The sequence below is a fragment of the Triticum urartu genome, chromosome 6A, assembly GCF_056163025.1.
Source record: "Triticum urartu cultivar PI428250 chromosome 6A, HENAU_Tu73, whole genome shotgun sequence".
Taxonomy (NCBI): Eukaryota; Viridiplantae; Streptophyta; class Magnoliopsida; order Poales; family Poaceae; genus Triticum; species Triticum urartu.
The window spans coordinates 541,125,730-541,147,323 of NC_141878.1; the positions used below are offsets into that span (position 1 = coordinate 541,125,730).

The 21,594-nt window shown below is 48.9% G+C and overlaps 1 protein-coding gene and 1 pseudogene across 1 annotated transcript; both read right to left on the bottom strand.

Moving 5' to 3' along the window:
- Positions 1 to 12,602: 12,602 nt before the first annotated feature.
- Positions 12,603 to 13,341, bottom strand: LOC125514810 (uncharacterized). Its single transcript, XM_048680164.2, has one exon. The coding sequence runs from the start codon at positions 13,163 to 13,165 to the stop codon at positions 12,836 to 12,838; it is 330 nt and encodes a 109-aa protein (XP_048536121.2). The 5' UTR covers positions 13,166 to 13,341; the 3' UTR covers positions 12,603 to 12,835.
- Positions 13,342 to 20,065: 6,724 nt separating this feature from the next.
- LOC125512603 (uncharacterized) lies at positions 20,066 to 21,182 on the bottom strand (annotated as a pseudogene).
- Between the last annotated feature and the right edge of the window lie 412 nt (positions 21,183 to 21,594).

Sequence of the window (21,594 nt, forward strand, 5' to 3'; positions counted from 1 at the left end):
AAGGGCAGATGGCACACGCGACGCCGATCCCAATATCATCGGGCCGTATGCCAATCTTGCAGGCCTCATCACCCGCATCCTAGTCCAAGGGACTGCCGTGAATGACCCTCCAGCAGATACTGAGTTTGATGACGCCCCTGCTGCGCCGAAGCCAAAGCAGAAGAAACCAAAAGCTTCAAAGCCGGCCCCTACCTCAAAAATCTCAAGGGCGAAGCCATTGAAAACTGCACCTCCTGGAGTCAGTGTGCAGTCTGAAGATGTATCCCGCATCTCCAAGCCCCTGAAGGATAAGGAGCCCCAGCAACACACAGGCAAAGAGCTCACTGCTGCTGCCATTCTGCGCAGTGAAGCCATTGATCTATCAAGCGATGAAGATCTTGGAGATGACGCTCTTGAGCAGCTCATCAAGAGCAAGGAGGAGGCTGAAATCTTCAACAATCTGCCTCTGTTTGATGTCGCCATCATCCACAGCTTCATCGATGAATGGTTTGACACTCCAGATATGAGCTTCGATGATCTGCAGCTGCCCATAGGCCTCAGCGTTGCCTTCCAAGGTGCAATTGCTTCAGAACTGGCCATTGCTCAGCGCATTGTTGAGCTGAAGCAGAAAATTGATTTCGAAAAGGCTCAGTTCAAGAAGCACGTGGCCAAGCTCAGCGTGCAAGAAGTGAAAAACTTCAAGATCATGTTGCATGATCTCAAAGAAAACTTTCTGAAGAAGCGTGCTGAAGCTCAAGGCTCACGTGAAAGGATGAAGTCATTGGCTGACAAATGTGTTCAGGCCTACAATGAGGCTGAGAAGCGCAAGGCACTTGGTCGTCCCGGCATTGACCCCAGGATGGCCGCGAAGAAGAAAAAGAAGCCTGCTATGCCTGAACCAGAGGCGCCAAGGTCAGAAACTGCTCCGACTGTCTTCCCCACTGCAACGACTGGCTCGAAGCCAAAGAGTCGATCTACCGCCTCAGAACTCAAGAAGACACGGACTGCAGAGGCTGAAGCCAGGAAGAGGAAACACTCTGAAGCCTCTCCTTCTGACCCCACCATCAAAAAGCGCAAGACCAAGAAATCTCGGGCTGCTCCTACAGAGCCCTTGATAGTTGAACCCCTCTCCGTCCGCTATCCTGACGCAGATCGTCAGTTAATAGTGCATGAGCCTGCTTTCACAGAGGCTCCGCACGCTGAAGACATTCCAGCAGCCGACCCCAACGCTGCTGAAGACATTGGTCTCCAAGACAATGTCCAAGGTGATGCAGCCCTTCCTCAGCTTGAGACAAGCGAACTGATTAGCATTGGTCGTCCATTGACGCCAGTCACACAAGATGCATCGTGGGCAGATCGCCCACAGGAGGAAGATAATGAGCCCCAGCCCACTGCAACTCCACCGGCGTCGCCTATATTCCGTAGGCTTCGCAAAGGGCCAAGGGCTCAGGCTGACGACATTCCGGCTGCATCAGCCGAAGAGCATGCAGAAATACCACAAGCTCCAACTCCCCCGCACCAACAAGAAGCAGTTCTCCAGGAGAACGTGCCTAAGTTCGTCCCTCCCACAAACAACGCCGAAGCAAATGTGGAGCCCTCCCCAACAACAGCTTCAGAAGACACTGAAGCTACTGCTCCTGAATCTTCTGTGCCTGAGTCTGCTGCCGGTCCCCAATTCAACTATCATGTTGCGCACAGGCCCCAGGTCCAGAAGCCGATCCCACGACTGCCAAGGTTCCCAGGTCCTGCATCAGCTCCTGGCTCCTTTAACATCAACAGCTTCAGGGCAGACAACACGTTTTTTAACAGCTCCAAGAACCCTTATTCAAGGGAACGGATTGTATCAGATAGGTTCTGGAGCTGTCAATAGCGCAACTATTATTCATGCATCCTATACAACCAAGGCTGCATCTTTCCTCACAAGCGCCTTGAGGTTGAAGCTGTTGCTGGCTTGCCTAGCCTGGAAGACGCACTGGATTGCTTCAAGCAAGTGGCTCTGCTGCCGTTTATCACCGATGAAGAGCACTGGAATGAAGAGCTTCTGCTCCAGTTCTATGCCACCCTGCATATCAAAGGCTACAACAGAGATCCGAAAACTTGGGTCCTGGAGTGGATGACCGGCAATGTCCATCATGAAGCCAATGCTTTCAATATCATTGAGCTTACCGGCCTTCCCACTCCTGGCGAATTCTTCGAAGAAGGCTGCCAACCCCATGCTGAAGCAATTGAGAGCATATTTCAGCGTCCTGAACCAAATATGAGTCAGATGCTCTCAATGATGAAGCCATTGCCTCATGATGCACCTTATCCAACTGAGTTCTTCGTTGAAGACTTAGAGTACCTGCCCAGAACTATATATCACATCGTCCGGCGGACTCTATGGCCCATTAAGGGGCACTCTCCATATGCCAAGGTTGAAGGTGCAATGAAGACTCTTATCTTCTGTATTCTGCATGGCAAATGCTTCAACGCACAGGATCTCTTTATACGCCAACTTGCAGCATCCGGCTCAGATCTCTTTGGTTTGAAGTTTTATGCTCCTTGGGTTATGAGGCTGATTAAGGTTCACTCTGCAACTTCATATCAGCCCTCAGCCCGCAACCATCGGATCTTCTTGCCAGATGTGGACACCTTTGCTGAAGCAATATACCCTGAGCCTGCCAAGCAACCAATAAGTCTTCAGAATGCCGAACACCAGAGCTTCACGCAGAATCTTGAAGGTGTTGAAGCCATGTCCAGGGTCTATCCGATGGCCGGCACCACACGTGCACCAGCATCAACTGAAGCCACAGATAGCGCAAACGCTCCAAGACCCAAGAAGCGTGCTCGTGTCCTCACTGACCGAGAGCTTCTTGTGGCCCTTCACCAAAAGCAAGATAGGCATCACGACTGGCTGAAACGTCAGATGAAGAGCCTCTTGGTGGATGTCAATCATCTTCGAAACCTGGCCACCAAGAATGCCTTTGTTACGCATGAGACTTGCCGTCGTACGTGGAAAGGGCTCTCAATGATCTGCACTGAAGCTGAACTTGAAGAGGATGGCTTCACAGAGCGCTTCAAATTTGACACCACACCTCCTAGGAGGGCTGTGATGCGCAACACACCGTCACTTGAAGACTCTGAGTATTCCTCATCTGCTGCCACCGTCACTGCAAGGATCATTGATGAAGATGATGATGCTACTTCACCACCACCTGCCTCAGCACCTCAAAGCTCAGCACCACCAAACAACTCCACTGACCCTGCTGCGCCTGGGAACGCGTAGAAAACTCTATGTCTTCAAACCTTTTTGGTCATTCCTGACAAAAGGGGGAGAAGCATATGATGTTTATAGTCTTCAAGCGGGTCAACATGGGCGGGTGCCTTGTTTTGTTATACTTTGCTTCATGTTTACAACTCTTGTTTTTGCTTCATTTGGTTCTTTTGAGTTGTAAACACTAAAACTCGATGGTCGTCTGCTACCTGTTTACCACTCTGTTTGCGAAGATAAATTCCGCATGTGCGACGATAAATTCCGCACTCATCTCATTCTGCAGACGTCCATTTTCCATTATGCATGTCATTATCTTCATATACTCTCACATGCATAGTGGATTGTCATCATAAGCTGAAGCTGATCTCCACAAGTACAACCTGCCATGTGCATTTGCATTCCAAAAGCAAATTACTTATATGCACATCTTCAGGGGGAGCCCTTGCAACGTATGAAGACAATCCCTTTACAATTTCACAAATTATATTCCCCATTGAAAACTTCAACTAGTTTGTCATCAATCACCAAAAAGGGGGAGATTGTAAGTGCATCTAGTGCCACCCCTAGTTGGTTTTGGAGTATTGACGACAAACCTAGTTGAGGGACTAATGTGTTTGTGAGAATTGTAGGATAACACAGGTAGAAGTCCCTCATTGATTCGGTTTTACTACCAGAGATGACCCCTAAAAATGTATGAAGACATTGAAGTCAAAGGTGGTATATGAAGATATTCACATTGAAGACTATGACAAAAGAAGACACGTTATGAAGCCTATGGAGCTCGAAGACTTAGATCTTTCGTAGTTCTTTTTCTCTTGTGTTGAGTCATAGGAACCACCGTACTGTTAAGTGGGGTCCAGGAGAACCAGTCAGAATGACTGAAGTGATGCCTAAACCAAAAACCTATGTCTTCGAGTGAAGACAATGAGAGCGAATCTTGTCCAGAGCCGGACAAGTCAGCTTTGCTTGTAGCCCAAGTAAAGTTGCCATGAGAGTTTGAAATCTGACCGTTGAGACACGTGTCAGTTCCTTAGTGACCCAGGGTCATTTCGGACAAATCAGGTCAGGTTGCCAAGTGGCTATAAATAGCCCACCCCCTACAACCATAAACGGTTGGCTGCTCAGATTTCAGTGCACGGCTTTTGTCGTTTGAGAGCAACCCACCTCGAAGCCTTTGAGAGAAAATTCCTAGTGAGGAGAAAAGCCCTAACCACCCAGAGCCAGAGTAAATTGGGCATCACTTAAGTCTTCTTGTCTGTGTGATCTGAAGACTTATTACACTTGAGGACTGTGAATCCTCCAGACGGTTAGGCGTCGCGTTCAGAGCATCCAAGAGACATTGTGGATTGCCAGTGAACGAAGTCTGTGAAGGTTTGGGAGTCTACCTTGAAGACTTACCAGAGTGATTGGGCGAGGACTAAGTGACCTTAGCTCAAGGAGATTACAGTGAGGACTTGGTGTCCTGAACTGTGTGTTCAGGACTGGGTGTCCGGGACTGTGTGTCCTAAGGTTTAAATACCTAGCCGCTCCAACCAGACGTACAGTTGTCACAGCAACTGGAACTGGTCCAACATATCATTGTCTTCAACGAGTCACTGGTTTCATCTTCACTTCCTTCTCTTGTTGTTACTCATTGTGAAGTCATTGCGTGCTTGCTTTATCATTTGTCTTCACAACGTGAATGCATGATCTGTTTGGCTTCATAACTTCTTCCTACTTGATCCTTATTACACTGAAGCTGTTTGTCACTGTGCTTTCACTCTATTGAATACATGACCATGGCTGGCCTAGTGTAATCTAACTTCCGCTGCATAGTAATAGGCATAATCTTCACTGTTTGTCTTCATAACTCCCAAGTTTTGAAGACTTTCATAAAAATCGCCTATTCACCCCCCCCCCTCTAGTCGATATAACGCACTTTCACACTCGTCTTCACCGTCGGCGGCGGTGGTGGAATAGTCCGGAAGGAGAGTCCTTCCCTTCTTGAACCCTTCGGCCTCCCCGGTTGGGGTGGCCTTCCTTTTCTTTTCTCCCCGGGCTGGAGGGGGAGAATCTTCGTCTTCCTTCTCCTCGTTTTCACGGAGGAGTGCGCCTCGGAGTTATCGGACGATGTTTCCGATACCACCTGGCGCCGGGAACTCTTTCGGGTTCCCGTGGCCTTCTTCTTGGTCTTCTTCGGCACCTCATAAGGAGCCGGAGTCCGCATCTCCGTCATGAGAGCGTTTGCGGGGTCTTCGGGTAGAGGGGCCGGACAGTTAATCTGCTCCGATGTCTCCACCCAGTCCTGTCAAAGGCATGGGAGCTCAGACCCCGCACATGGTTAAGCTATGGGAAATAAATACCCTATGCACAAAGCTTGCCGGATTCGCAGGGCGCTTCGCGCTTAGCCCGCGGTCCTCGGTAAGAGAAGGGGGGACCTCGGCGCCCTTGAATAGCACCTTCCAGACGTCCTTATGTGTCATGTCCAAGAGCTCGTGAAGAGTCTGGTGCTGGGCCGGGTCGAACTCCCATAAGTTGAAAGCCCGTTGTTGACACGGGAGGATCCGGTGGAAGAGCATGACCTGGACTATGTTGACAAGCTTAATTTCTTGCTTGTCATGTTCCGGATACACTTCTGGAGTCCGTCCAGCTCCACCGATGAGCCCCAGGACAGGCCCTTCTCCTTCCAGGAAGTGAGCCTCATGGGGATTCCGGATCGAAACTCGGGGGCCACCACCCAGTTGGCGTCACGCGGCTCGGTGATGTAGAACCACCCCGATTGCCACCCCTTTATGGTCTCCACGAAGGAGCCCTCGAGCCATGTAACGTTGGGCATTTTACCCACCATGGCTCCGCCGCATTCCGCTTGTTGGCCGCCTACTACCTTCGGCTTGATATTGAAGGTCTTCAGCCATAGGCCGAAGTGGGGCCGGATGCGGAGGAAAGCCTCGCACACGACGATGAACGCCGAGATGTTGAGGATGAAATTCGGGGCCAGATCATGAAAGTCCATCCCATAATAGAACATGAGGCCGCGGACGACTGGATGGAGGGGAAACCCCAGTCCGCGGACGAAGTGGGGGAGGAAAACCACCCTTTCATGAGGTTCCGGGGTAGGGACGATCTGCCTCGCGGCTGGCAGCCCGTGCGTGATATCCGCGGCTAAGTATCCGGCTCCACGTAGCTTTTTGATGTGTCCCTCCGTGACGGAGGAGGCCATCCACTTGCCTCCTACTCCAGACATGTTTGGAGAGAGTTGAGGATAAGGATGTGGACTTGGGCGCTGGAGCTCGAGTGCGCGAGAATGGATGAGCAAGGAGGAAGAAGGCGTGGGTAGAAAAAGGTGAAACCTTATCCCTTTATAAGGGCGGACGAAACTATGCGCCCCCACCAGCCTGGTAAAACTCGCTTATCCCCCAAGCGCCGTAATTGCTGGTGCAGTTGGGTTACCCATGTCTGTATTGATGGGAATCCCGTAATAAGGGGACACGATCTCTGCTTCGATAAGACATGCCAAGGAAACCGCCTCGCGAAACACGCTGAGATAGGTTGTGAAAAACAATTTGAATAAAGACCTGGCTGTGGTGTGATGCCACGCTACGGGGTACGTCAGCAGATCAGATTTGTGGAAATATCATTCTCTCTACGGTGGTATGTGGAACTTGTTTTGCAGAGCCGGACACGATCCTCGTGTTCAAAATCTTCTATGAAGTATTCGGAGGAGGAACCCGCCTTGCAATGCCGAAGACAATCTGCGCGCCGGACTCATCGTCATTGAAGCCTGGTTCAGGGGCTACTGAGGGAGTCCTGGATTAGGGGGTATCCGGACAGCCAGACTATATCCTTTGGCCGGACTCTTGGACTATGAAGATACAAGATTGAAGACTTCGTCCCGTGTACGGATGGGACTCTCCTTGGCGTGGAAGGCAACCTTGGCAATACGGATATATAGATCTCCTTCCTTGTAACCGACTCTGTGTAACCCTAGCCCCCTCCGGTGTCTATATAAACCGGAGGGTTTAGTCCGTAGGACAACATACAATCATACCATAGACTAGCTTCTAGGGTTTAGCCTCTCTGATCTCGTGGTAGATCAACTCTTGTACTACTCATATTATCAAGAATAATCAAGCAGGACGTAGGGTTTTGCCTCCATCAAGAGGGCCCGAACCTGGGTAAAACATCGTGTCCCCTGCCTCCTATTACCATCCGCCTTAGACGCACAGTTCGGGACCCCCTACCCGAGATCCGCCGGTTTTGACACCGACAGTAGTAGACATCATAGCCCTTAGCTTGCTTTGTAAGGTGAGGTAGTCATTAGAGGCCGCCGAAGTCATAGTACAAGCCATCTTGACCACAACAAAAAAAACCTCCGCACGAGTCCAGAAGGATTCAAACTTGAACCTCTTCTTTGTGCAGATGGAGACATTCATATCCAACATTAACAGGCAATGATCGGAGACTGCCGTGCCAGAGCTGAGAGGAAACACGTAGGGTACGCCTCATCCCACTCGTTTGACATGAACACATGGTCGATCTTCTCCAACGTAGCCATCTGCCTCTCATTAGACCACGTATAACGTCTCCCATTCAGATAGAGCTCCTTCAGCTCAAGAAAGTTCAACTTTGCTCTGAACCTGCCCATCATCCTATGGTTGATCAAAGCATTACTTTTGTCCTCCTCCCTAGCAATTAGATTAAAGTCTCCCGCTACCAACCAGGGCCCTGCGTGTAGGTCCCGAATGTCAACAAGGTCTTGCAAGAAAACCACTTTGTCCACCTCTTCTTGTGGCCCATAGACACATGTGAGCCACCATGGCCGCTCGTCCTTCGGGCACATCACAAGCGTTGTTAACATATGATTCGTGTAGTGTGGATTCAATAGTCGCGTAACCGCGGCATCCCGAGCCACTAAAATCCCACCTCGTGTACCCACTGTCGGCAAGTAGAAAAAGTTTTCATATTTAGTGCCAAGGCACTGACGCACAATGTTCATGGATACATCTTGCAGTTTTGACTGATCGCTCCCCTGCTCTTGCGCGCTGCGCCGACCGCCACTCCGGTGCTGGCGGCCACCTCCCGTTGTTCTCCACTCCGGAGGCAGCGGCCACCTCTCCCCCTGCGGCGCTATGGCATCCAGAGTCTCGCTATCGGGCTCCATCTCCTCCGCGTCCTCCCTTCCCCAGCCTTCTCCGTCCCCTGTGGCGCGACGAGATCCCACGCCTCCCCCGCGTGCAGACCCTTCTGCTCCGGCTCCGACGCAGCCACGGCCTCAACTGCGCTCCATCATCGTGCCGCAGGTCTTGGGCACGGCCTTCGGCCCTATCGTCCAGGGCGGAGGGGGAGGGTCGTCGCGCACGCCGGTGCCGCTGCGGATTGGGGGTGGCTGGCAGACCATGACGAGCCTCCGTCCTCGGGCTTTGCAGCGCCCTCGGCGTCGTGCTCCCACTGGCCGGCCCCGCATGCTGTCGGCTGCTCGCCCGCTGCCGGTGGAGCTGCATGGATGTTGTTACAACTGCGGGAGCGAAGGGCACATCTGGGTGGACTACACCAACCCGGCGTTCTGCGTCCGGTGCCGCGGTGTGGGGCACATCTCCCATGGCTGCACCAGGCCGCGTAGTCCATCTCCGGTGGAACAACCTGCGCGCCCGCCTCCTGCTCTCCGTCGTCCGGTGGAGGCATCCGCCCCTCCGTCGCCGCGACGCTCAGCCACTATCCTGCCGCCTCCGCCGCCGGGCCCCCCGCCGCTTGGCGCGGTCAGGCTCTGGAGTGAGGTGGTGAGGGCGCCGTCCTGGGATGTGCGGGTTGCTGTCGGCATGGAGTTCTCGATACCGTTCGGCCCGCTGGAGTCGGCGCCGCCCGGGGTGGCCGTAGTTCAGGATGCGACGGTGGAAGTTTGCTTCTTGGAGGCGGGTGATGACACACGGAGGTTGGAGGCCGAGCTTGCTCGGGCAGTGCTTGTCACGGTCATCGGCAACATGCCCTCGGTGGATTTGGCCTCTGCGGCGGAGGCGCTGCACGCGACGTTTGGCATTGGTCCGGCGGATATGTCTATCCGCGCCTCCTTCCCCGATGATTTCCTTGTCCTATGCCGCAATGAGGAGGTCCAGGACCGGATGGTGCGCGCAGGCCGCGCTAACTCGTCCTGGTTTGAGCTCAACCTCCGGCCATGGAATAGGCAGGCGCAGGCGGCGGCGGCCTCGCTCCCCTACCTGGTGCCGGTCTCGTTGAGGGGAGTGCCTGCGCATGCGTGGAACCTGAGGACGGCGAGTGTGATTCTGCGCGGTCTCGGCTACGTTGTGGGGGTCGATGATTCCACGGCTCCCCGGCTCGACATGGCGGATTTCCGGCTGTGGCTGCGCACAGATCGGCCTCATCGGATTTCCTGGTTGTTGTTCATCGATGAGCCCCAGCGAAACCTCTGGGCCGAAGAGGAGGTCCGGCGTTCTTCTGTTGGCCGGCATGCCAGCACGCTCTGGTATCCGATCGATATCCGGGTTCTGGAGGAGCCGCGGATGGTGGATGGGGAGGATGATGATGGTGGTCGGCGGCCTCCTCCTCCTCCTCCGCCGCCGTCGCCGCCTTCTGGGAATGACGATCGGGTGCGAGGGCCGCCGAGGAGGGAGGCCCGCAATCCTACAGTGCCCGTGAATTTGGCCAGTAGGGTGGAGTCGTCGACGGCGACGCCGCCGCCGGTGACGCGCGGCGTTCAGGCCGGCGCGGTTTCGGCAGGTAGTGGCTCGGTCAGCGACAGCTACATGGCCATCGTCACTTGATCGCTTTGCGCTGATCCTGTGGGTCCGCAGGCTGGCGGTTCTGCCAATGGTGGAGGCCGACATGTCGGTGCAGGTGGGGTCTGGTCAAAAGGAATGATCAGCGGTCCATTGTGCTGCGTTGGTGCAGGGGAATGAGGTGCAGGTTTCCATTGTCTCGCCCGCCTCGGTCCAGCTGTCCAGGTGGGCGCGGGCAGACAGAGATGCGCTTAAGCCTGAGGTGGATAGGATCTCAGATCTGGAGCAGGTTGGTGCTCGGCATGGGAAGGGATCCGTCCAAATTGGATCGTACCATATCCCCTTGCGGGGCCCAGTGCATGATGGGGACGCCTCCTCATGCGGGGACATATGGGATGGGCTGGACTCGTTGTTCGAGGAGGATTCGATGAGTGGATGCTTGCGAACGCTGCATGGACAGGTGGAGGCTGGTGATGCGTTCTGTGTGAGCCTATCAAAGGAGGGCTGCGCCCATGCACCATGCACTCCTTCCCCGACGTCGCTACGTACGGTGGGGCTGGCGAGTCCAGGGGATGTGATAGAGGAGACCAGGCTTCCCAGCCCTGTACAAACCGTGGTCACACCGCAGAGGGCCGATGGGGAGGGCCCCTTGCTACAGGACATTGAAGCCATGCGGGCGCAGATGTGCCGGTCCATAACACCAATTTTGCCGCGTCCACCAAGTCGTGCATGTGGGTTACAAGCCCGGAACCCAAGAAAGAAGCAGAGGGTGGATGTCACTCCAAGGAGGAGTGCGCGATTGACAAAGATGGGTGCCTCCAAGCAGCAACAAGTCCTTATTAGAAGATTATGTTTGGCCCATGAAGGGGAGGTAATCTCGGAGGAAGCACTAAGGATGTACGTGGACCTGTTTTCTCGGCCACTCTCGGATGCTCACATCGCGGCGATACTTGCTTTGTTTGGATGGGAGTCACCGGCAATGCCGCTGGCGAGTGAGGCGGTGCACTAGCCGCTTGGCTGGTGGTCATGGTTGGATCTGATCATGAATGCGCAGCCATTGAGGATGATCGTGTGGAATGTCCGTGGGCTAAATGCTCCGGCCCGCAGGAATGCTGTATTTCAGGTGGTTATTTCTGTGTTTTAAGAATCCACTATCAATCGCTTCATTGCCCCACACAACTCCTATCTTACACATGTTTTGATGCTTCTGCGGATGTATATCTTGCATAGAGCTAATCACATGACACACATTATTTCAGCTTAGCGTCATGTACTTTATGGCCATATGAAACATCACTCAAGAATGGAGGTGTCTATCTACACGGTAGTAATCGTGATGATCACACTTATTTATTTGATATGCTTGAAAAATATGCCATACAAGTCAGAACCGAGTTTGACCAAGGACTATTGCCATTATGCAAAGCTACCTAGTATTGGTAGTTTAGAATAACATCTCACCACATATTAGATGAAAGCTATACGTGATTAACTGAAATACGGAAAAAAAATCTTTTCTCAATAGAAAATGGCACATCGATCAATAATCATCCTCAATTGCAAAATTAATGTATAAATTAGAGTTGCACATGGCATGCACATGATTTGGAATAAAATGCATGTTCTCTAACAAGTGAAAAAACATTTAATATCATAATGTTCTTCAATACTTCGTCTACTTCTCAGAAAATAAATTTCCTGGACAGGTTAAGGGTCTACTTTTTGCGAAAAGGGCACCAATTTATTACGAAAGCTCACTAGAAGTACAAGGCACCCAATACAAAATAGAAACTACTTCGAGGTCCCTGGACCACCAAAATGGCCGGTATCGATGACATAACAAGTCGTTGACATGCCATTGTCGCCGTTCCGCTACTGGAGCCGGCCTGACCTTGTCGACGGTAGCCGAGAAGCCTCCGTGCATGTGCCCCGTAGGATTAGCACCCTAGAGTCGTAGTTGTCATCACTGAACTATTGAATGTCATGTGAATTGTAGAAGGGTTAGGTACTCATAAACAAGGTTGTTTAATATATGTATGTTGAAAAGCAAGGGGATAAATTGAACGAAATGAAGAGCAATCCAGAATCCTATTAATCTGCATTGTCTAATATTAGTCTTGCCATCGTCCATGTATGACAAGAAACCCTGACCTCGCCGCCCCAAGGAGATGACAAAAATCTATGTCGAAACTCCGTCTACTTCGTCTCGACGGAAGAAGTTGAGAATGATCAGATCTCAAAAGACCAGCTCAAAGATGAAGCACTGCCATCTATCCGAGTGTCACCCTTGCGAGGACTAAGACCCTCTAACCCAAATTACCAGCCGAAGCGCCAAGGCCTTGGGGATTCCCCCTGCCAGCGGTTGCTGGAGCAACAGGTAAGGGAGGCGAACTCGGGAGTTACGAGTGATCAATCGATATAGTTAAGGTTCTCTTTAACGCACAAGATTCTTAAAATGCGGAATAAAAAATTGTATGACCAAGTGTTATGTCTTCTTGAATTCTGTAAAATTAAAAACTACATAAATTTGGATGAAGGAGTGCTTGATGGCATAGGAGAAACGTTGGAATTCTTAATAAAGGATTGAGCGGATGGAAATTTTCCTCAAAAATAGAATGGAAATGGATTCAAAGGAAAAATTCCAAAGGATTGCAACCATATGAATCAAACTGCCAACGCAGGAAAGATCCCTAAGAATTTAAATCCTCTAAAAATTGCTATAAAATTCCTTTGAATCAAAGGAGCTCTAAAAATGTTTTATGCATAACTACTAGTACGTCTTGAAGGAGGCACGTATCACATCCACAAGAGTGAACATGTTGCATATACACTCGTGCGTTAGTTCAGCTCCGCCTAATTGCACAACTGATTTCCTCTGGGAAACCGACGAATATTAGTTGTAGTCTCCGCGTCGCCCGGGCGGGGTCGGCAGCTTCTGCTCCTGGACGACGAGTCGCGCCGGGAGCGGCCGGCCGGTGCCAGAGCCTCCACAGCTGCGGCACCACTTGCGACCGGAGCCGGAGCACGTCCCGCAGCCGACGTCGCCGTCGGACCAACGGCTGCAGAGGCACTCCTCCCGGCCGGTGCCGCTGCACGTGGAGCAACGGGGCCGCGCGTTCCACCTGGACGCCGCCGGCAGCCCGTCGCCCGTCGTCCGGTTCGCCATCGCCACGCCCGCCAGCATCCCGAGCCCCGCCGACGCGATCACCATGGGCGAAACCATCTTCGCCGAAAAAACAATCCAAGAATCTCCCTTTTCTTGGTGCCCAAATTGCCGGTGCTTGTTGCTTCCTTGCCGTGTGCACTTGCCTGGTGCTGGTAAGGAGTGGAAGAAGAGATTTGGATGGGTGTGTCAGTGTGTGGCCAGGGGAGGTGTGGCAATCTGTTGATTTTGTGGACGGGGTGCGTCGGTTTATAGGATTTTTTCGCGGGTTGTAGGAAGGTGGGTGTTGGGATAGTTTCGTTTAGCAGTTTGGAGGGTAGCGGAGGCGAGGAAGGGAAGGCGTGCCCGCCTCGTTACCTTTGCTTGCTTGCTTGGTCTGCATCCGTCGGCTACTCTGCTATGCTTGGGCCTTTCGATCTCTGTTTCGTGTGTGCTGCGAGCTGCTTCGCTGCACGTGTGTTTACTCTGCCCTTGCGAGTTCCTTTGCCTTTTCCACGCTACGAGACGAATTCGGAGCTAGGCACTGGATTTGTCCTCTGCATTCTTATGAGCTCCGTTAACGATCTGGATCATGTAACTGGCCGAAAGACTTGTAGATGATTCTCTAGATTGCTTGCAACATTTGGACCCTGTTAGCTGGCGAATATTCGCCGGGAGGATGGCATATGCGAACGATTTCGTGGCAGTTTTAGTTGCGAGGAAGTGGTAAGGAGTGGTATTTTCTCTAGGCAACATGGCAGTTTCTTTCCGAGAAGGCAATTTTCGTTTAAAAACTGCCATTGTTTGATCTTTTCTCACAACTAAAACTACCGTCAAATGACGTTCGCTTGCCACCCCCTCCCAACTGACGTTCGTTGGGTAATATTACCGCAAGATTTTGATTTACTTAGTAGGGCATCTCTAACAGACTCCTCCCTCTCTCCCTATTTGTCTGGACCGGAACTATCATCCAATGGGTTCGTCTGGATATTCCGGACTGTCAGGTATCCCAGTCCCACCTCTAATCGAGGGAATAAATAAGGTAGTCTGAAATGTCCGTCAGTCGGATCGAATAGTCCGACCCCACATAAAATTCCTATCGAAACCCCTTTCCCATCCCACACTCCACCCCCTTCTCCTCCGCTCCCTTTCTCCGCTCCAAGACCCTGATTATGTCGCTGCACTAACCTCGAACACCACCTGGTTCTTGCAGACCTCTGTCGCTCCACCTTGTCGCCTAGACGCCAGGCCACTATCGTCGGATCCCTACGTCACCTAAATAACTTTCCACCCACTGATGACGTCCATGTCAACCGCCACACACACCAAGTGTTCGGTGAAATGCCAATTGACGATGGGATGCAACTACATCATCACTGGTCATTACTACAACATGGGATACTGCTTTCAAATGTCATATGACGATGTGATGCAACTAATGCACACACCAAGTGTTTGTTGAAATGTGTTTTTTACAATTCAGTTTATCGGTGATGTCTCGCGTACTTGCTCTCGTATTTAGTTCGAAGATCATATATTAATGTGTGCTCACCTACTCCTTTTTGAAAGACAAGATGGAGAAAATATTTAAATGTCCTTATTTCTACACCTTCTCACCTAAATATAACTACTGTGATCTTCAGTGACTATATAGGGTAAGATGGGAGCACATTCCAAATTTACATTTCGTTAGAAAGTTAGACTCGACCAAGCATCTCCTCGTTTGCACTACTATAGAAACTAAAGCTTCTACATAGGCTAGTTTAAATGTGGGAAATGAGGGGCGCTAGAAAATATTCTCTTCAAACGAGCTAGCGATTTGGGGAAGCATCTCATTACCATGGAATCCATTATCAACTCGTCACTAAATTGGCTTAGCAGTTAGCACCATCGCATTTTGAGCGATATCTTCTTGGCACATAACCATGTGAAACTATCTACGTCTTCCCTGGTGATACTTTCTCCGCTCGTGAGTTGGAGATAAAGCTAGGATCTGTATTCTCTTAGGTTCTATTTGCCAATGATACAACCATATATATGTTCATCAAATGTTTGATTTACCTAGAAACAATGAACTACTTTGCATGTATGAAAGGATACATTTGCGAGATAATAAAGAACTAGTAAATCATAATTAGGTGCTACCATGTAAGGTACAATAAATTAAAAGATACAAGTGTAGAGTAGCGGTGGTAGGTGTTGCGGAATTGTACCTAGGCAATTGGCTATGGTACTAGACTAATAATCGTCATTGTAGTTTATATATAGGAGAGGCCTATGCTAACATGCATGCAAAATCAATTGAATTATAGGTATTTATGATTTAAACCCTTAGCAAGTATCTGCAACTACTAAGAATACATTAAGGTAAAATCCAACCATAACATTCAGATCTACGGGTCCTATGTATCCCATATGCATCAACACCTATACTCACGCTCGGTGATATATGTCACTTCGGCCAACCTATGCATAGTTATCTCAGCATACAACTAACCCTAAAATGTGATCCTCATACATGCACGCTCATATGATGGGCACCAAATGACATCAATATATCAACATACAACTCATATCAATCACAATAGATCACCAATCAACCGCGTGACAAAAATATTCTACTCAGACATATTAGAACGCAACAAATCGCGAGGGAATAATTTATAGCAAAAACATGTTCAAGTAGGGAATTGGGTGGAGATGGTGACATATATGGTGGTGAAGTTTATGTAGACGATGTCGGTGATGGTGGTTCCCCTAGCGGCACTTCAGCGCCGCCGTAAGAGAGGGGGAGAGAGGCCCCTCCTACTTTTTCCATGGCCTCCACACTAGGTATGGAGAGGTTTCCCCCTATGGTCCGTGGTGTTCATGGCCCCCGAATGGCAAGAGCCCATCGGAGATTGGACCTCTTTGACAGTCATTTTCTAGAATTTCTCTCTCCTAAAATCTGAGTCCAATCCGTTTTATCGACCACAAGAGTTCCGTAACTTCGATAAATATCAAAAACAATAGGATGATAGTGAAACTTCCGGAGCAAGTCTGCAGCTAAAGGGCACCTCCAACCGACCTAAGGGGTGACCATGTGATAGGAGCTCCCTCGGGTGGGAGCTAGGGACGTGTGGTGGGCCTATGGGTCCCCTCCAGGTGTGTACATGTCCCTTGTGCTTCTTTTGGTGCAAAACTGATCATTGTTTTTTTGTTGCTCTTTAGACCGATTTCATGAAAAGCCCCAAAATACTAAAAAACGGGAGGTGGTCTTGGACACTGGATTAATATGTTAGTTCAATAAAAAAGGGTATAAATTATGCCAAGAGTGTATAAATTATTGTAATATAGCATGAACATAAAAATTATAAATATGTTATAAACTTATTGTCTCCTGCCATCCCTATGCATGCATCCCTGCATACGCCGTATCTGCGCTTGTCTCAGGTTGGCTCCACGGAAACAACCGACTAGAGTGTTCCTAGCGAGCCAGGCGCTAGGGTGATTTAAGTTTCGTGCGTGTGTGGGCCAGCGACTCATGTGAGCAACCAATTTTTTTTATCCGTTAGGCCTTTTCTGGGAGGGGAAGGGGCTGCAAGGAACCAAGCACGCCCTATTGCTACTCCATTGCATTACCATGCAGTAGTTTCATGGGACCAACTGGTGACTCAGCAGAAGCCCATACACATGATGTAAGACAAATAAATGATGCAAGGATATCTCCCCTTCTGTTAATATACATTATTACTAGATGGAGACAGTAATATTTAAATTATGCATGTTATCTTAATTCTCTCTGTAACACACCCTTGATTGGAAATGTCCATACATGCTTTAGTTATTAGTATAATTGGTTTCACGGTTAGGCAAGAATGGTAAAGAAGACAACAAGGCCATGAACTTGTAATGTTAATATTACTATGAAAGTATTAGAGCTCCCTAAAAAGTAGAAGTATTGGAGTACTAATTCTTTTTCTACAATTCAAATTAATATATTATCAATAATGCCTCATGTACTTGCTCTGGTATTTAGTCACAAGATCATTTATTAATTGACGCTCACCTACTCCTCCTTCGAAGACAGATGGATAAAATATTTATGTCCTTATTTTGTACACTTTCTAACATAAATATAAGTATTGCGACCTCCATTTGCTGGATAGGGTAAGATGGGAGCACATTGCAAACATAGATCTAGTTACAAAGGTAGAGCCGGCCAAGCATCTCCTAGTTTGCACTACTAGAGAAACTAAAGCTTCTATATATGATGGTTTAGAACTAATGTTGGGAATGAGGGGAGCCAGAAAATATTCTCTTTGGATGAGCCCACAATATGGGGAAGCACTTCACTAGTAGAAAAAGGGTCAAACGTGAAGCACATTAGTGTCGGTTTTATTTTGGCCCGGTACTAATGGTACCATTAGTGCCGGTTCAAACGGCTTTGCACACGAACCGATACTAAAGGGGTGGTGGCAGGCTGGCGTCAGGCCGGGGCCCCACGATCATGAACCGGTACTAAAGGGGTCTGACCTATAGTACCGGTTTGTGACACAAACCGGCACTATAGGGCAATTTTCAAACTCTACCCCCCCCCCCCCCCCCCCCCCCCGCGTGTGTCGCCATTTCAGTTCTGAAAAAATCAAAAGAAAATGATAAAAACTTCAAAAAAATAAAATCCTTCGAGAGGTAGTTATATTACTACATCTACTAATTAGAAAAATTTAAAAACTACAATTTGGACATGTTTTGCAAAAAGTGTAGGAAAAATGTAAAACGGCTATAACTTTTGCATACGATGTCGGAAAAAAACGTATAATGTATCAAAAAATTCAGCACGAAAATCCGCATCCAATGGAGACGGCCTATGGCCTGTTCGGAATTTTTTAGAATCCTCAAATTCCAAAAGGAAAAAAAGATATGGTCAAATTTCAGTTTGTTTAAATTTTTTTGGTTAAATCTGGTCAAACTACTTATTCAAGAAGTATTAATGTTACTACATAATTATTCAAGAATATTATTGTTACTAAATAATTATTTCATTTTTTTGAATTTTGGTCAAATCTGGTCAAACTATGGTCAAACTTATTCAAGAAATATTAGCGTTACTAAATAATTACTTTTTTTAGAATAATAGTTTCAAACTCAAACGGTGAAATGTGTGACTTCATGCTCAAGCTAAACTCATGAGGGTTAATAGGATTGACATCTTACTATTGTCAGGAAAACAACAAGTGCAGACTCGGAAACGAAGGAGAATAGAACCCGAAAGTTAAGCGTGCTCGGGCTGGAGTAGTGAGAGGGATGGGTGACCGGTCGGGAAGTTAGATGATTTGAAATGAGTGTTCCACACTTGAGCAGTTAAGAGAGGTGATTAGAGACTAAATCATCAAATAATTCAAAAAAAAATAAAAATAAAAATAATCCAAAATTTTCAAAAAAAAATTCAAATAAAGGGGGGGTTCTTTAGTGCCCACCCTTTAGTGCCGGTTATGAAACCGGCACTAAAGGCCCTTACGAACCGGCGCTAAAGCTCTGTTTTGTACTAGTGCCTCCTGATCATGAAATCCATTATCAACTCGTCACATAATAGTCTTAGCACCATCACTTTATGTGTGATACCTTATTGGCGTTTAACCATTTTGGACCATCTATGTCTTCCCTTGTTGCGGGTGGTGAGTCTTCCCTGGTTGCGGGTGGTGAGTGCCATCAAGAAGATGATGATAACTTCGCCGCTCGTGAGTTGGAGCTCTTTTACATCACTCTATTGCTCCTCAACCCTAGATATGAGTACCAAGCCATTTTGACCATCCATACGTAAGGGTAACTTGGTCATTTTTGACAAGGTATATTAGAAATTTGATGTTATTCCAATTCATCCCATCTACTCCACAAATGCCCCTAAACAAATTAATAGCTTGCAATTGTTTGCCCCTGCGTAGCATCGATTGACTAGTGCTTCCAATGCCAATGTCGAGCCACCACTATCCTTCACCAGCATTGACTCGCATCACGACCACCTCTAAATCAAGTGCATGCAAATATATAGCGAGAATGCATACGTATTTGCTTTACTTACATAACAGAAGTAAAGCAAGGCAACAATTTCTATTGTGACACCAATAAATCCAATAACTGAAAGTGGCTCTGAATAAAATCATCTCCACGAAGGGTACAGAAAGTACGATGTGCGGTTTTCTAATATATTTACTTAATGCAAAATTAAGATGACATGGACATTGCTTCAGTTAACAATCTGCACACTATCAGTACATGAGCTTATCGTTATTGTAGTTTTCTGAAGGAGAGGCTTTGCACATGTTCGTAGGACTGGCACCCTAGAGCCGTAGTCATCACTGTTGAAGCATTGAATCAATCTGCAGCACGTGACATCAGATCTCGACGACGTCCAAGTATGATGAGAAATCCTAACCTCGTCGCCCCACGGAGACGATAAAAGACTATGTCAGAACTACAACTACGTCGACTTAATCATGCCGATGAAGTTGAGGATGATCAGTGCCTGAAAGACCAGCTCGAAGATGAAGCACTGCCATTTGCTTAAGCGCCGCCCTTGCGGGGACTAAATACCCATAACCCAAACTACAAGCCGGAGCCGAGGCACCGAGATTCCATCTGCCAACGGCCACCGAAGCAGTAGTCAGGGGAGGCAAATTCAAGGGTACACCGGCAAAGCCTGAAGGGGACTGTGTTTATAGGTACACCCACTTAAATTACCAGTAGATGTGTACCTCAGGAGTTATGAGTGAATGATCATATAGTTACGGCTCTCTTTGATTCACAAGATTATTTCAACACCGGAATAAAAAATTGTATGACTAGTGCCATGTCCTCTTGAATTATGTAGAATCGAAAACCCACATAAATTTGGATGAAGGAGTGCTTCATAGCATAGGAAAAATGGTGAAATTCTTAAGAAATGGCTTGAGTGGATGGAAATTTTCCTCCAAAATAGAATGCAATGGAATTCAAAGGAAAAGTTCCAAAGAATTGCAATCATGTGAATCAAACTGCAACGCATGAAAAGATTCCTAAGGATTTATATCCTCTAAGGGCTCCTTTGATTCAAAGGAATTGCATAGGATTTTTGGAGAATTTGAACCCTTAGGAATTTTTCCTGTGATGCTCATTTGATTAGTAGGATTGGCATCCTTAGGAATTTTTTCATATGATCCATTTGTACTACATTTTGGAGGAAAATTTCCATCCACTCAAACCTCTTTGTAGAATTCCTTTGTTTTTCTTATGCTATCAAACATTCTTTTAAATCCTGTAGGATACTATGGGACATGTCACCCTATTCCTGCATTTTTTTTATTCCTTCATTTTGACAATCCTGTGAATCAAAGAGGCCCTAAAGTCCTACAAAATTCCCGTGAATCAAAGGAGCTCTAAACACGTTTTGTGCATAACTAGTAGTACGTCTTGAAGGGACGTGTACATCCACAGTAATGAACATGTTGCATACACACTGATGTGTTACGTTCTGCCTAACTGCACTTCTGATTCCCTCCGGGAGACCTATGAACATCAGTTGTGGTCTCCGCGGCGCCCGTGCGCGGTCGGCAGCTTCTTCTGCTGGACGATGAGTCGCGCCGGGAGCTGGCGGCCGGTGCCAGAGCCTCCGCAGCTGCGGACCGCTTGCGTCCGGAGCCGGAGCACGTCCCGCAGCCGACGTCGCCGTCGGACCAACGGCTGCAGAGGCACTCCTCCCGGCCGGTGCCGCGGCACGTAGAGCAACGGGGCCGTGTGTCCCACCTGGACGCCGCCGGCAGCCCGTCGCCCGTCGTCCGGTTCGCCGTCGCCACGCCCGCCAGCATCCCGAGCCCCGCCGCCGCGATCACCATGGGCGCCACCATCACCAATCCAAGAACCTTTCTTGCCGTATCGTGCTGGTAGGAGTGGAAGAAAAGATTTGGATGGGTGCCTGTGAACGGGGCGCGTCGGTTGATTTATAGGACTTTTTCGGGTGGTGGGTGCTGGGCTCGTTTAGTCTGGCAGCTTGGAGGGTAGCCGTGGCGCGGAAGGGATGGCGTGTCGCCTATACTCTGCTTACGATGTCTCGGCGATTCTGTTTCTGATTCGTGCGTGTGTACTGCAAGCCATGGGATTCGCAGCTACACGTGGATTTACATGCTCCTTTGCCGCTACCGGACGAATTCGCAGCTAGGCACAGGGTTTGTCCTCTGCATTCTTATGAATTCCGTTAACGATTACTCATAGTTGCAACATACTGTTTGGTATACGTCGCGGACAGGATGGAAGCGCGTATGCATGTCTCAACCGTCGACCAAAAGCTCACTAACAGCCAAACAATAGCACAAACGCCACATCGCCACCGCATCCTAAAATCCCCAAGTGCTATATTTTTCGCTGTCGTATATACACTGAGCTGTAATGGGGTCATTGCCTACTGGGTTCCTTCCCGCGTTGATTACTGGGTACCGCTAGGGATCATCCCTTGCTTCTGGAGAGGCTTTGCCTAAGATTGTAGATATAGTACCATT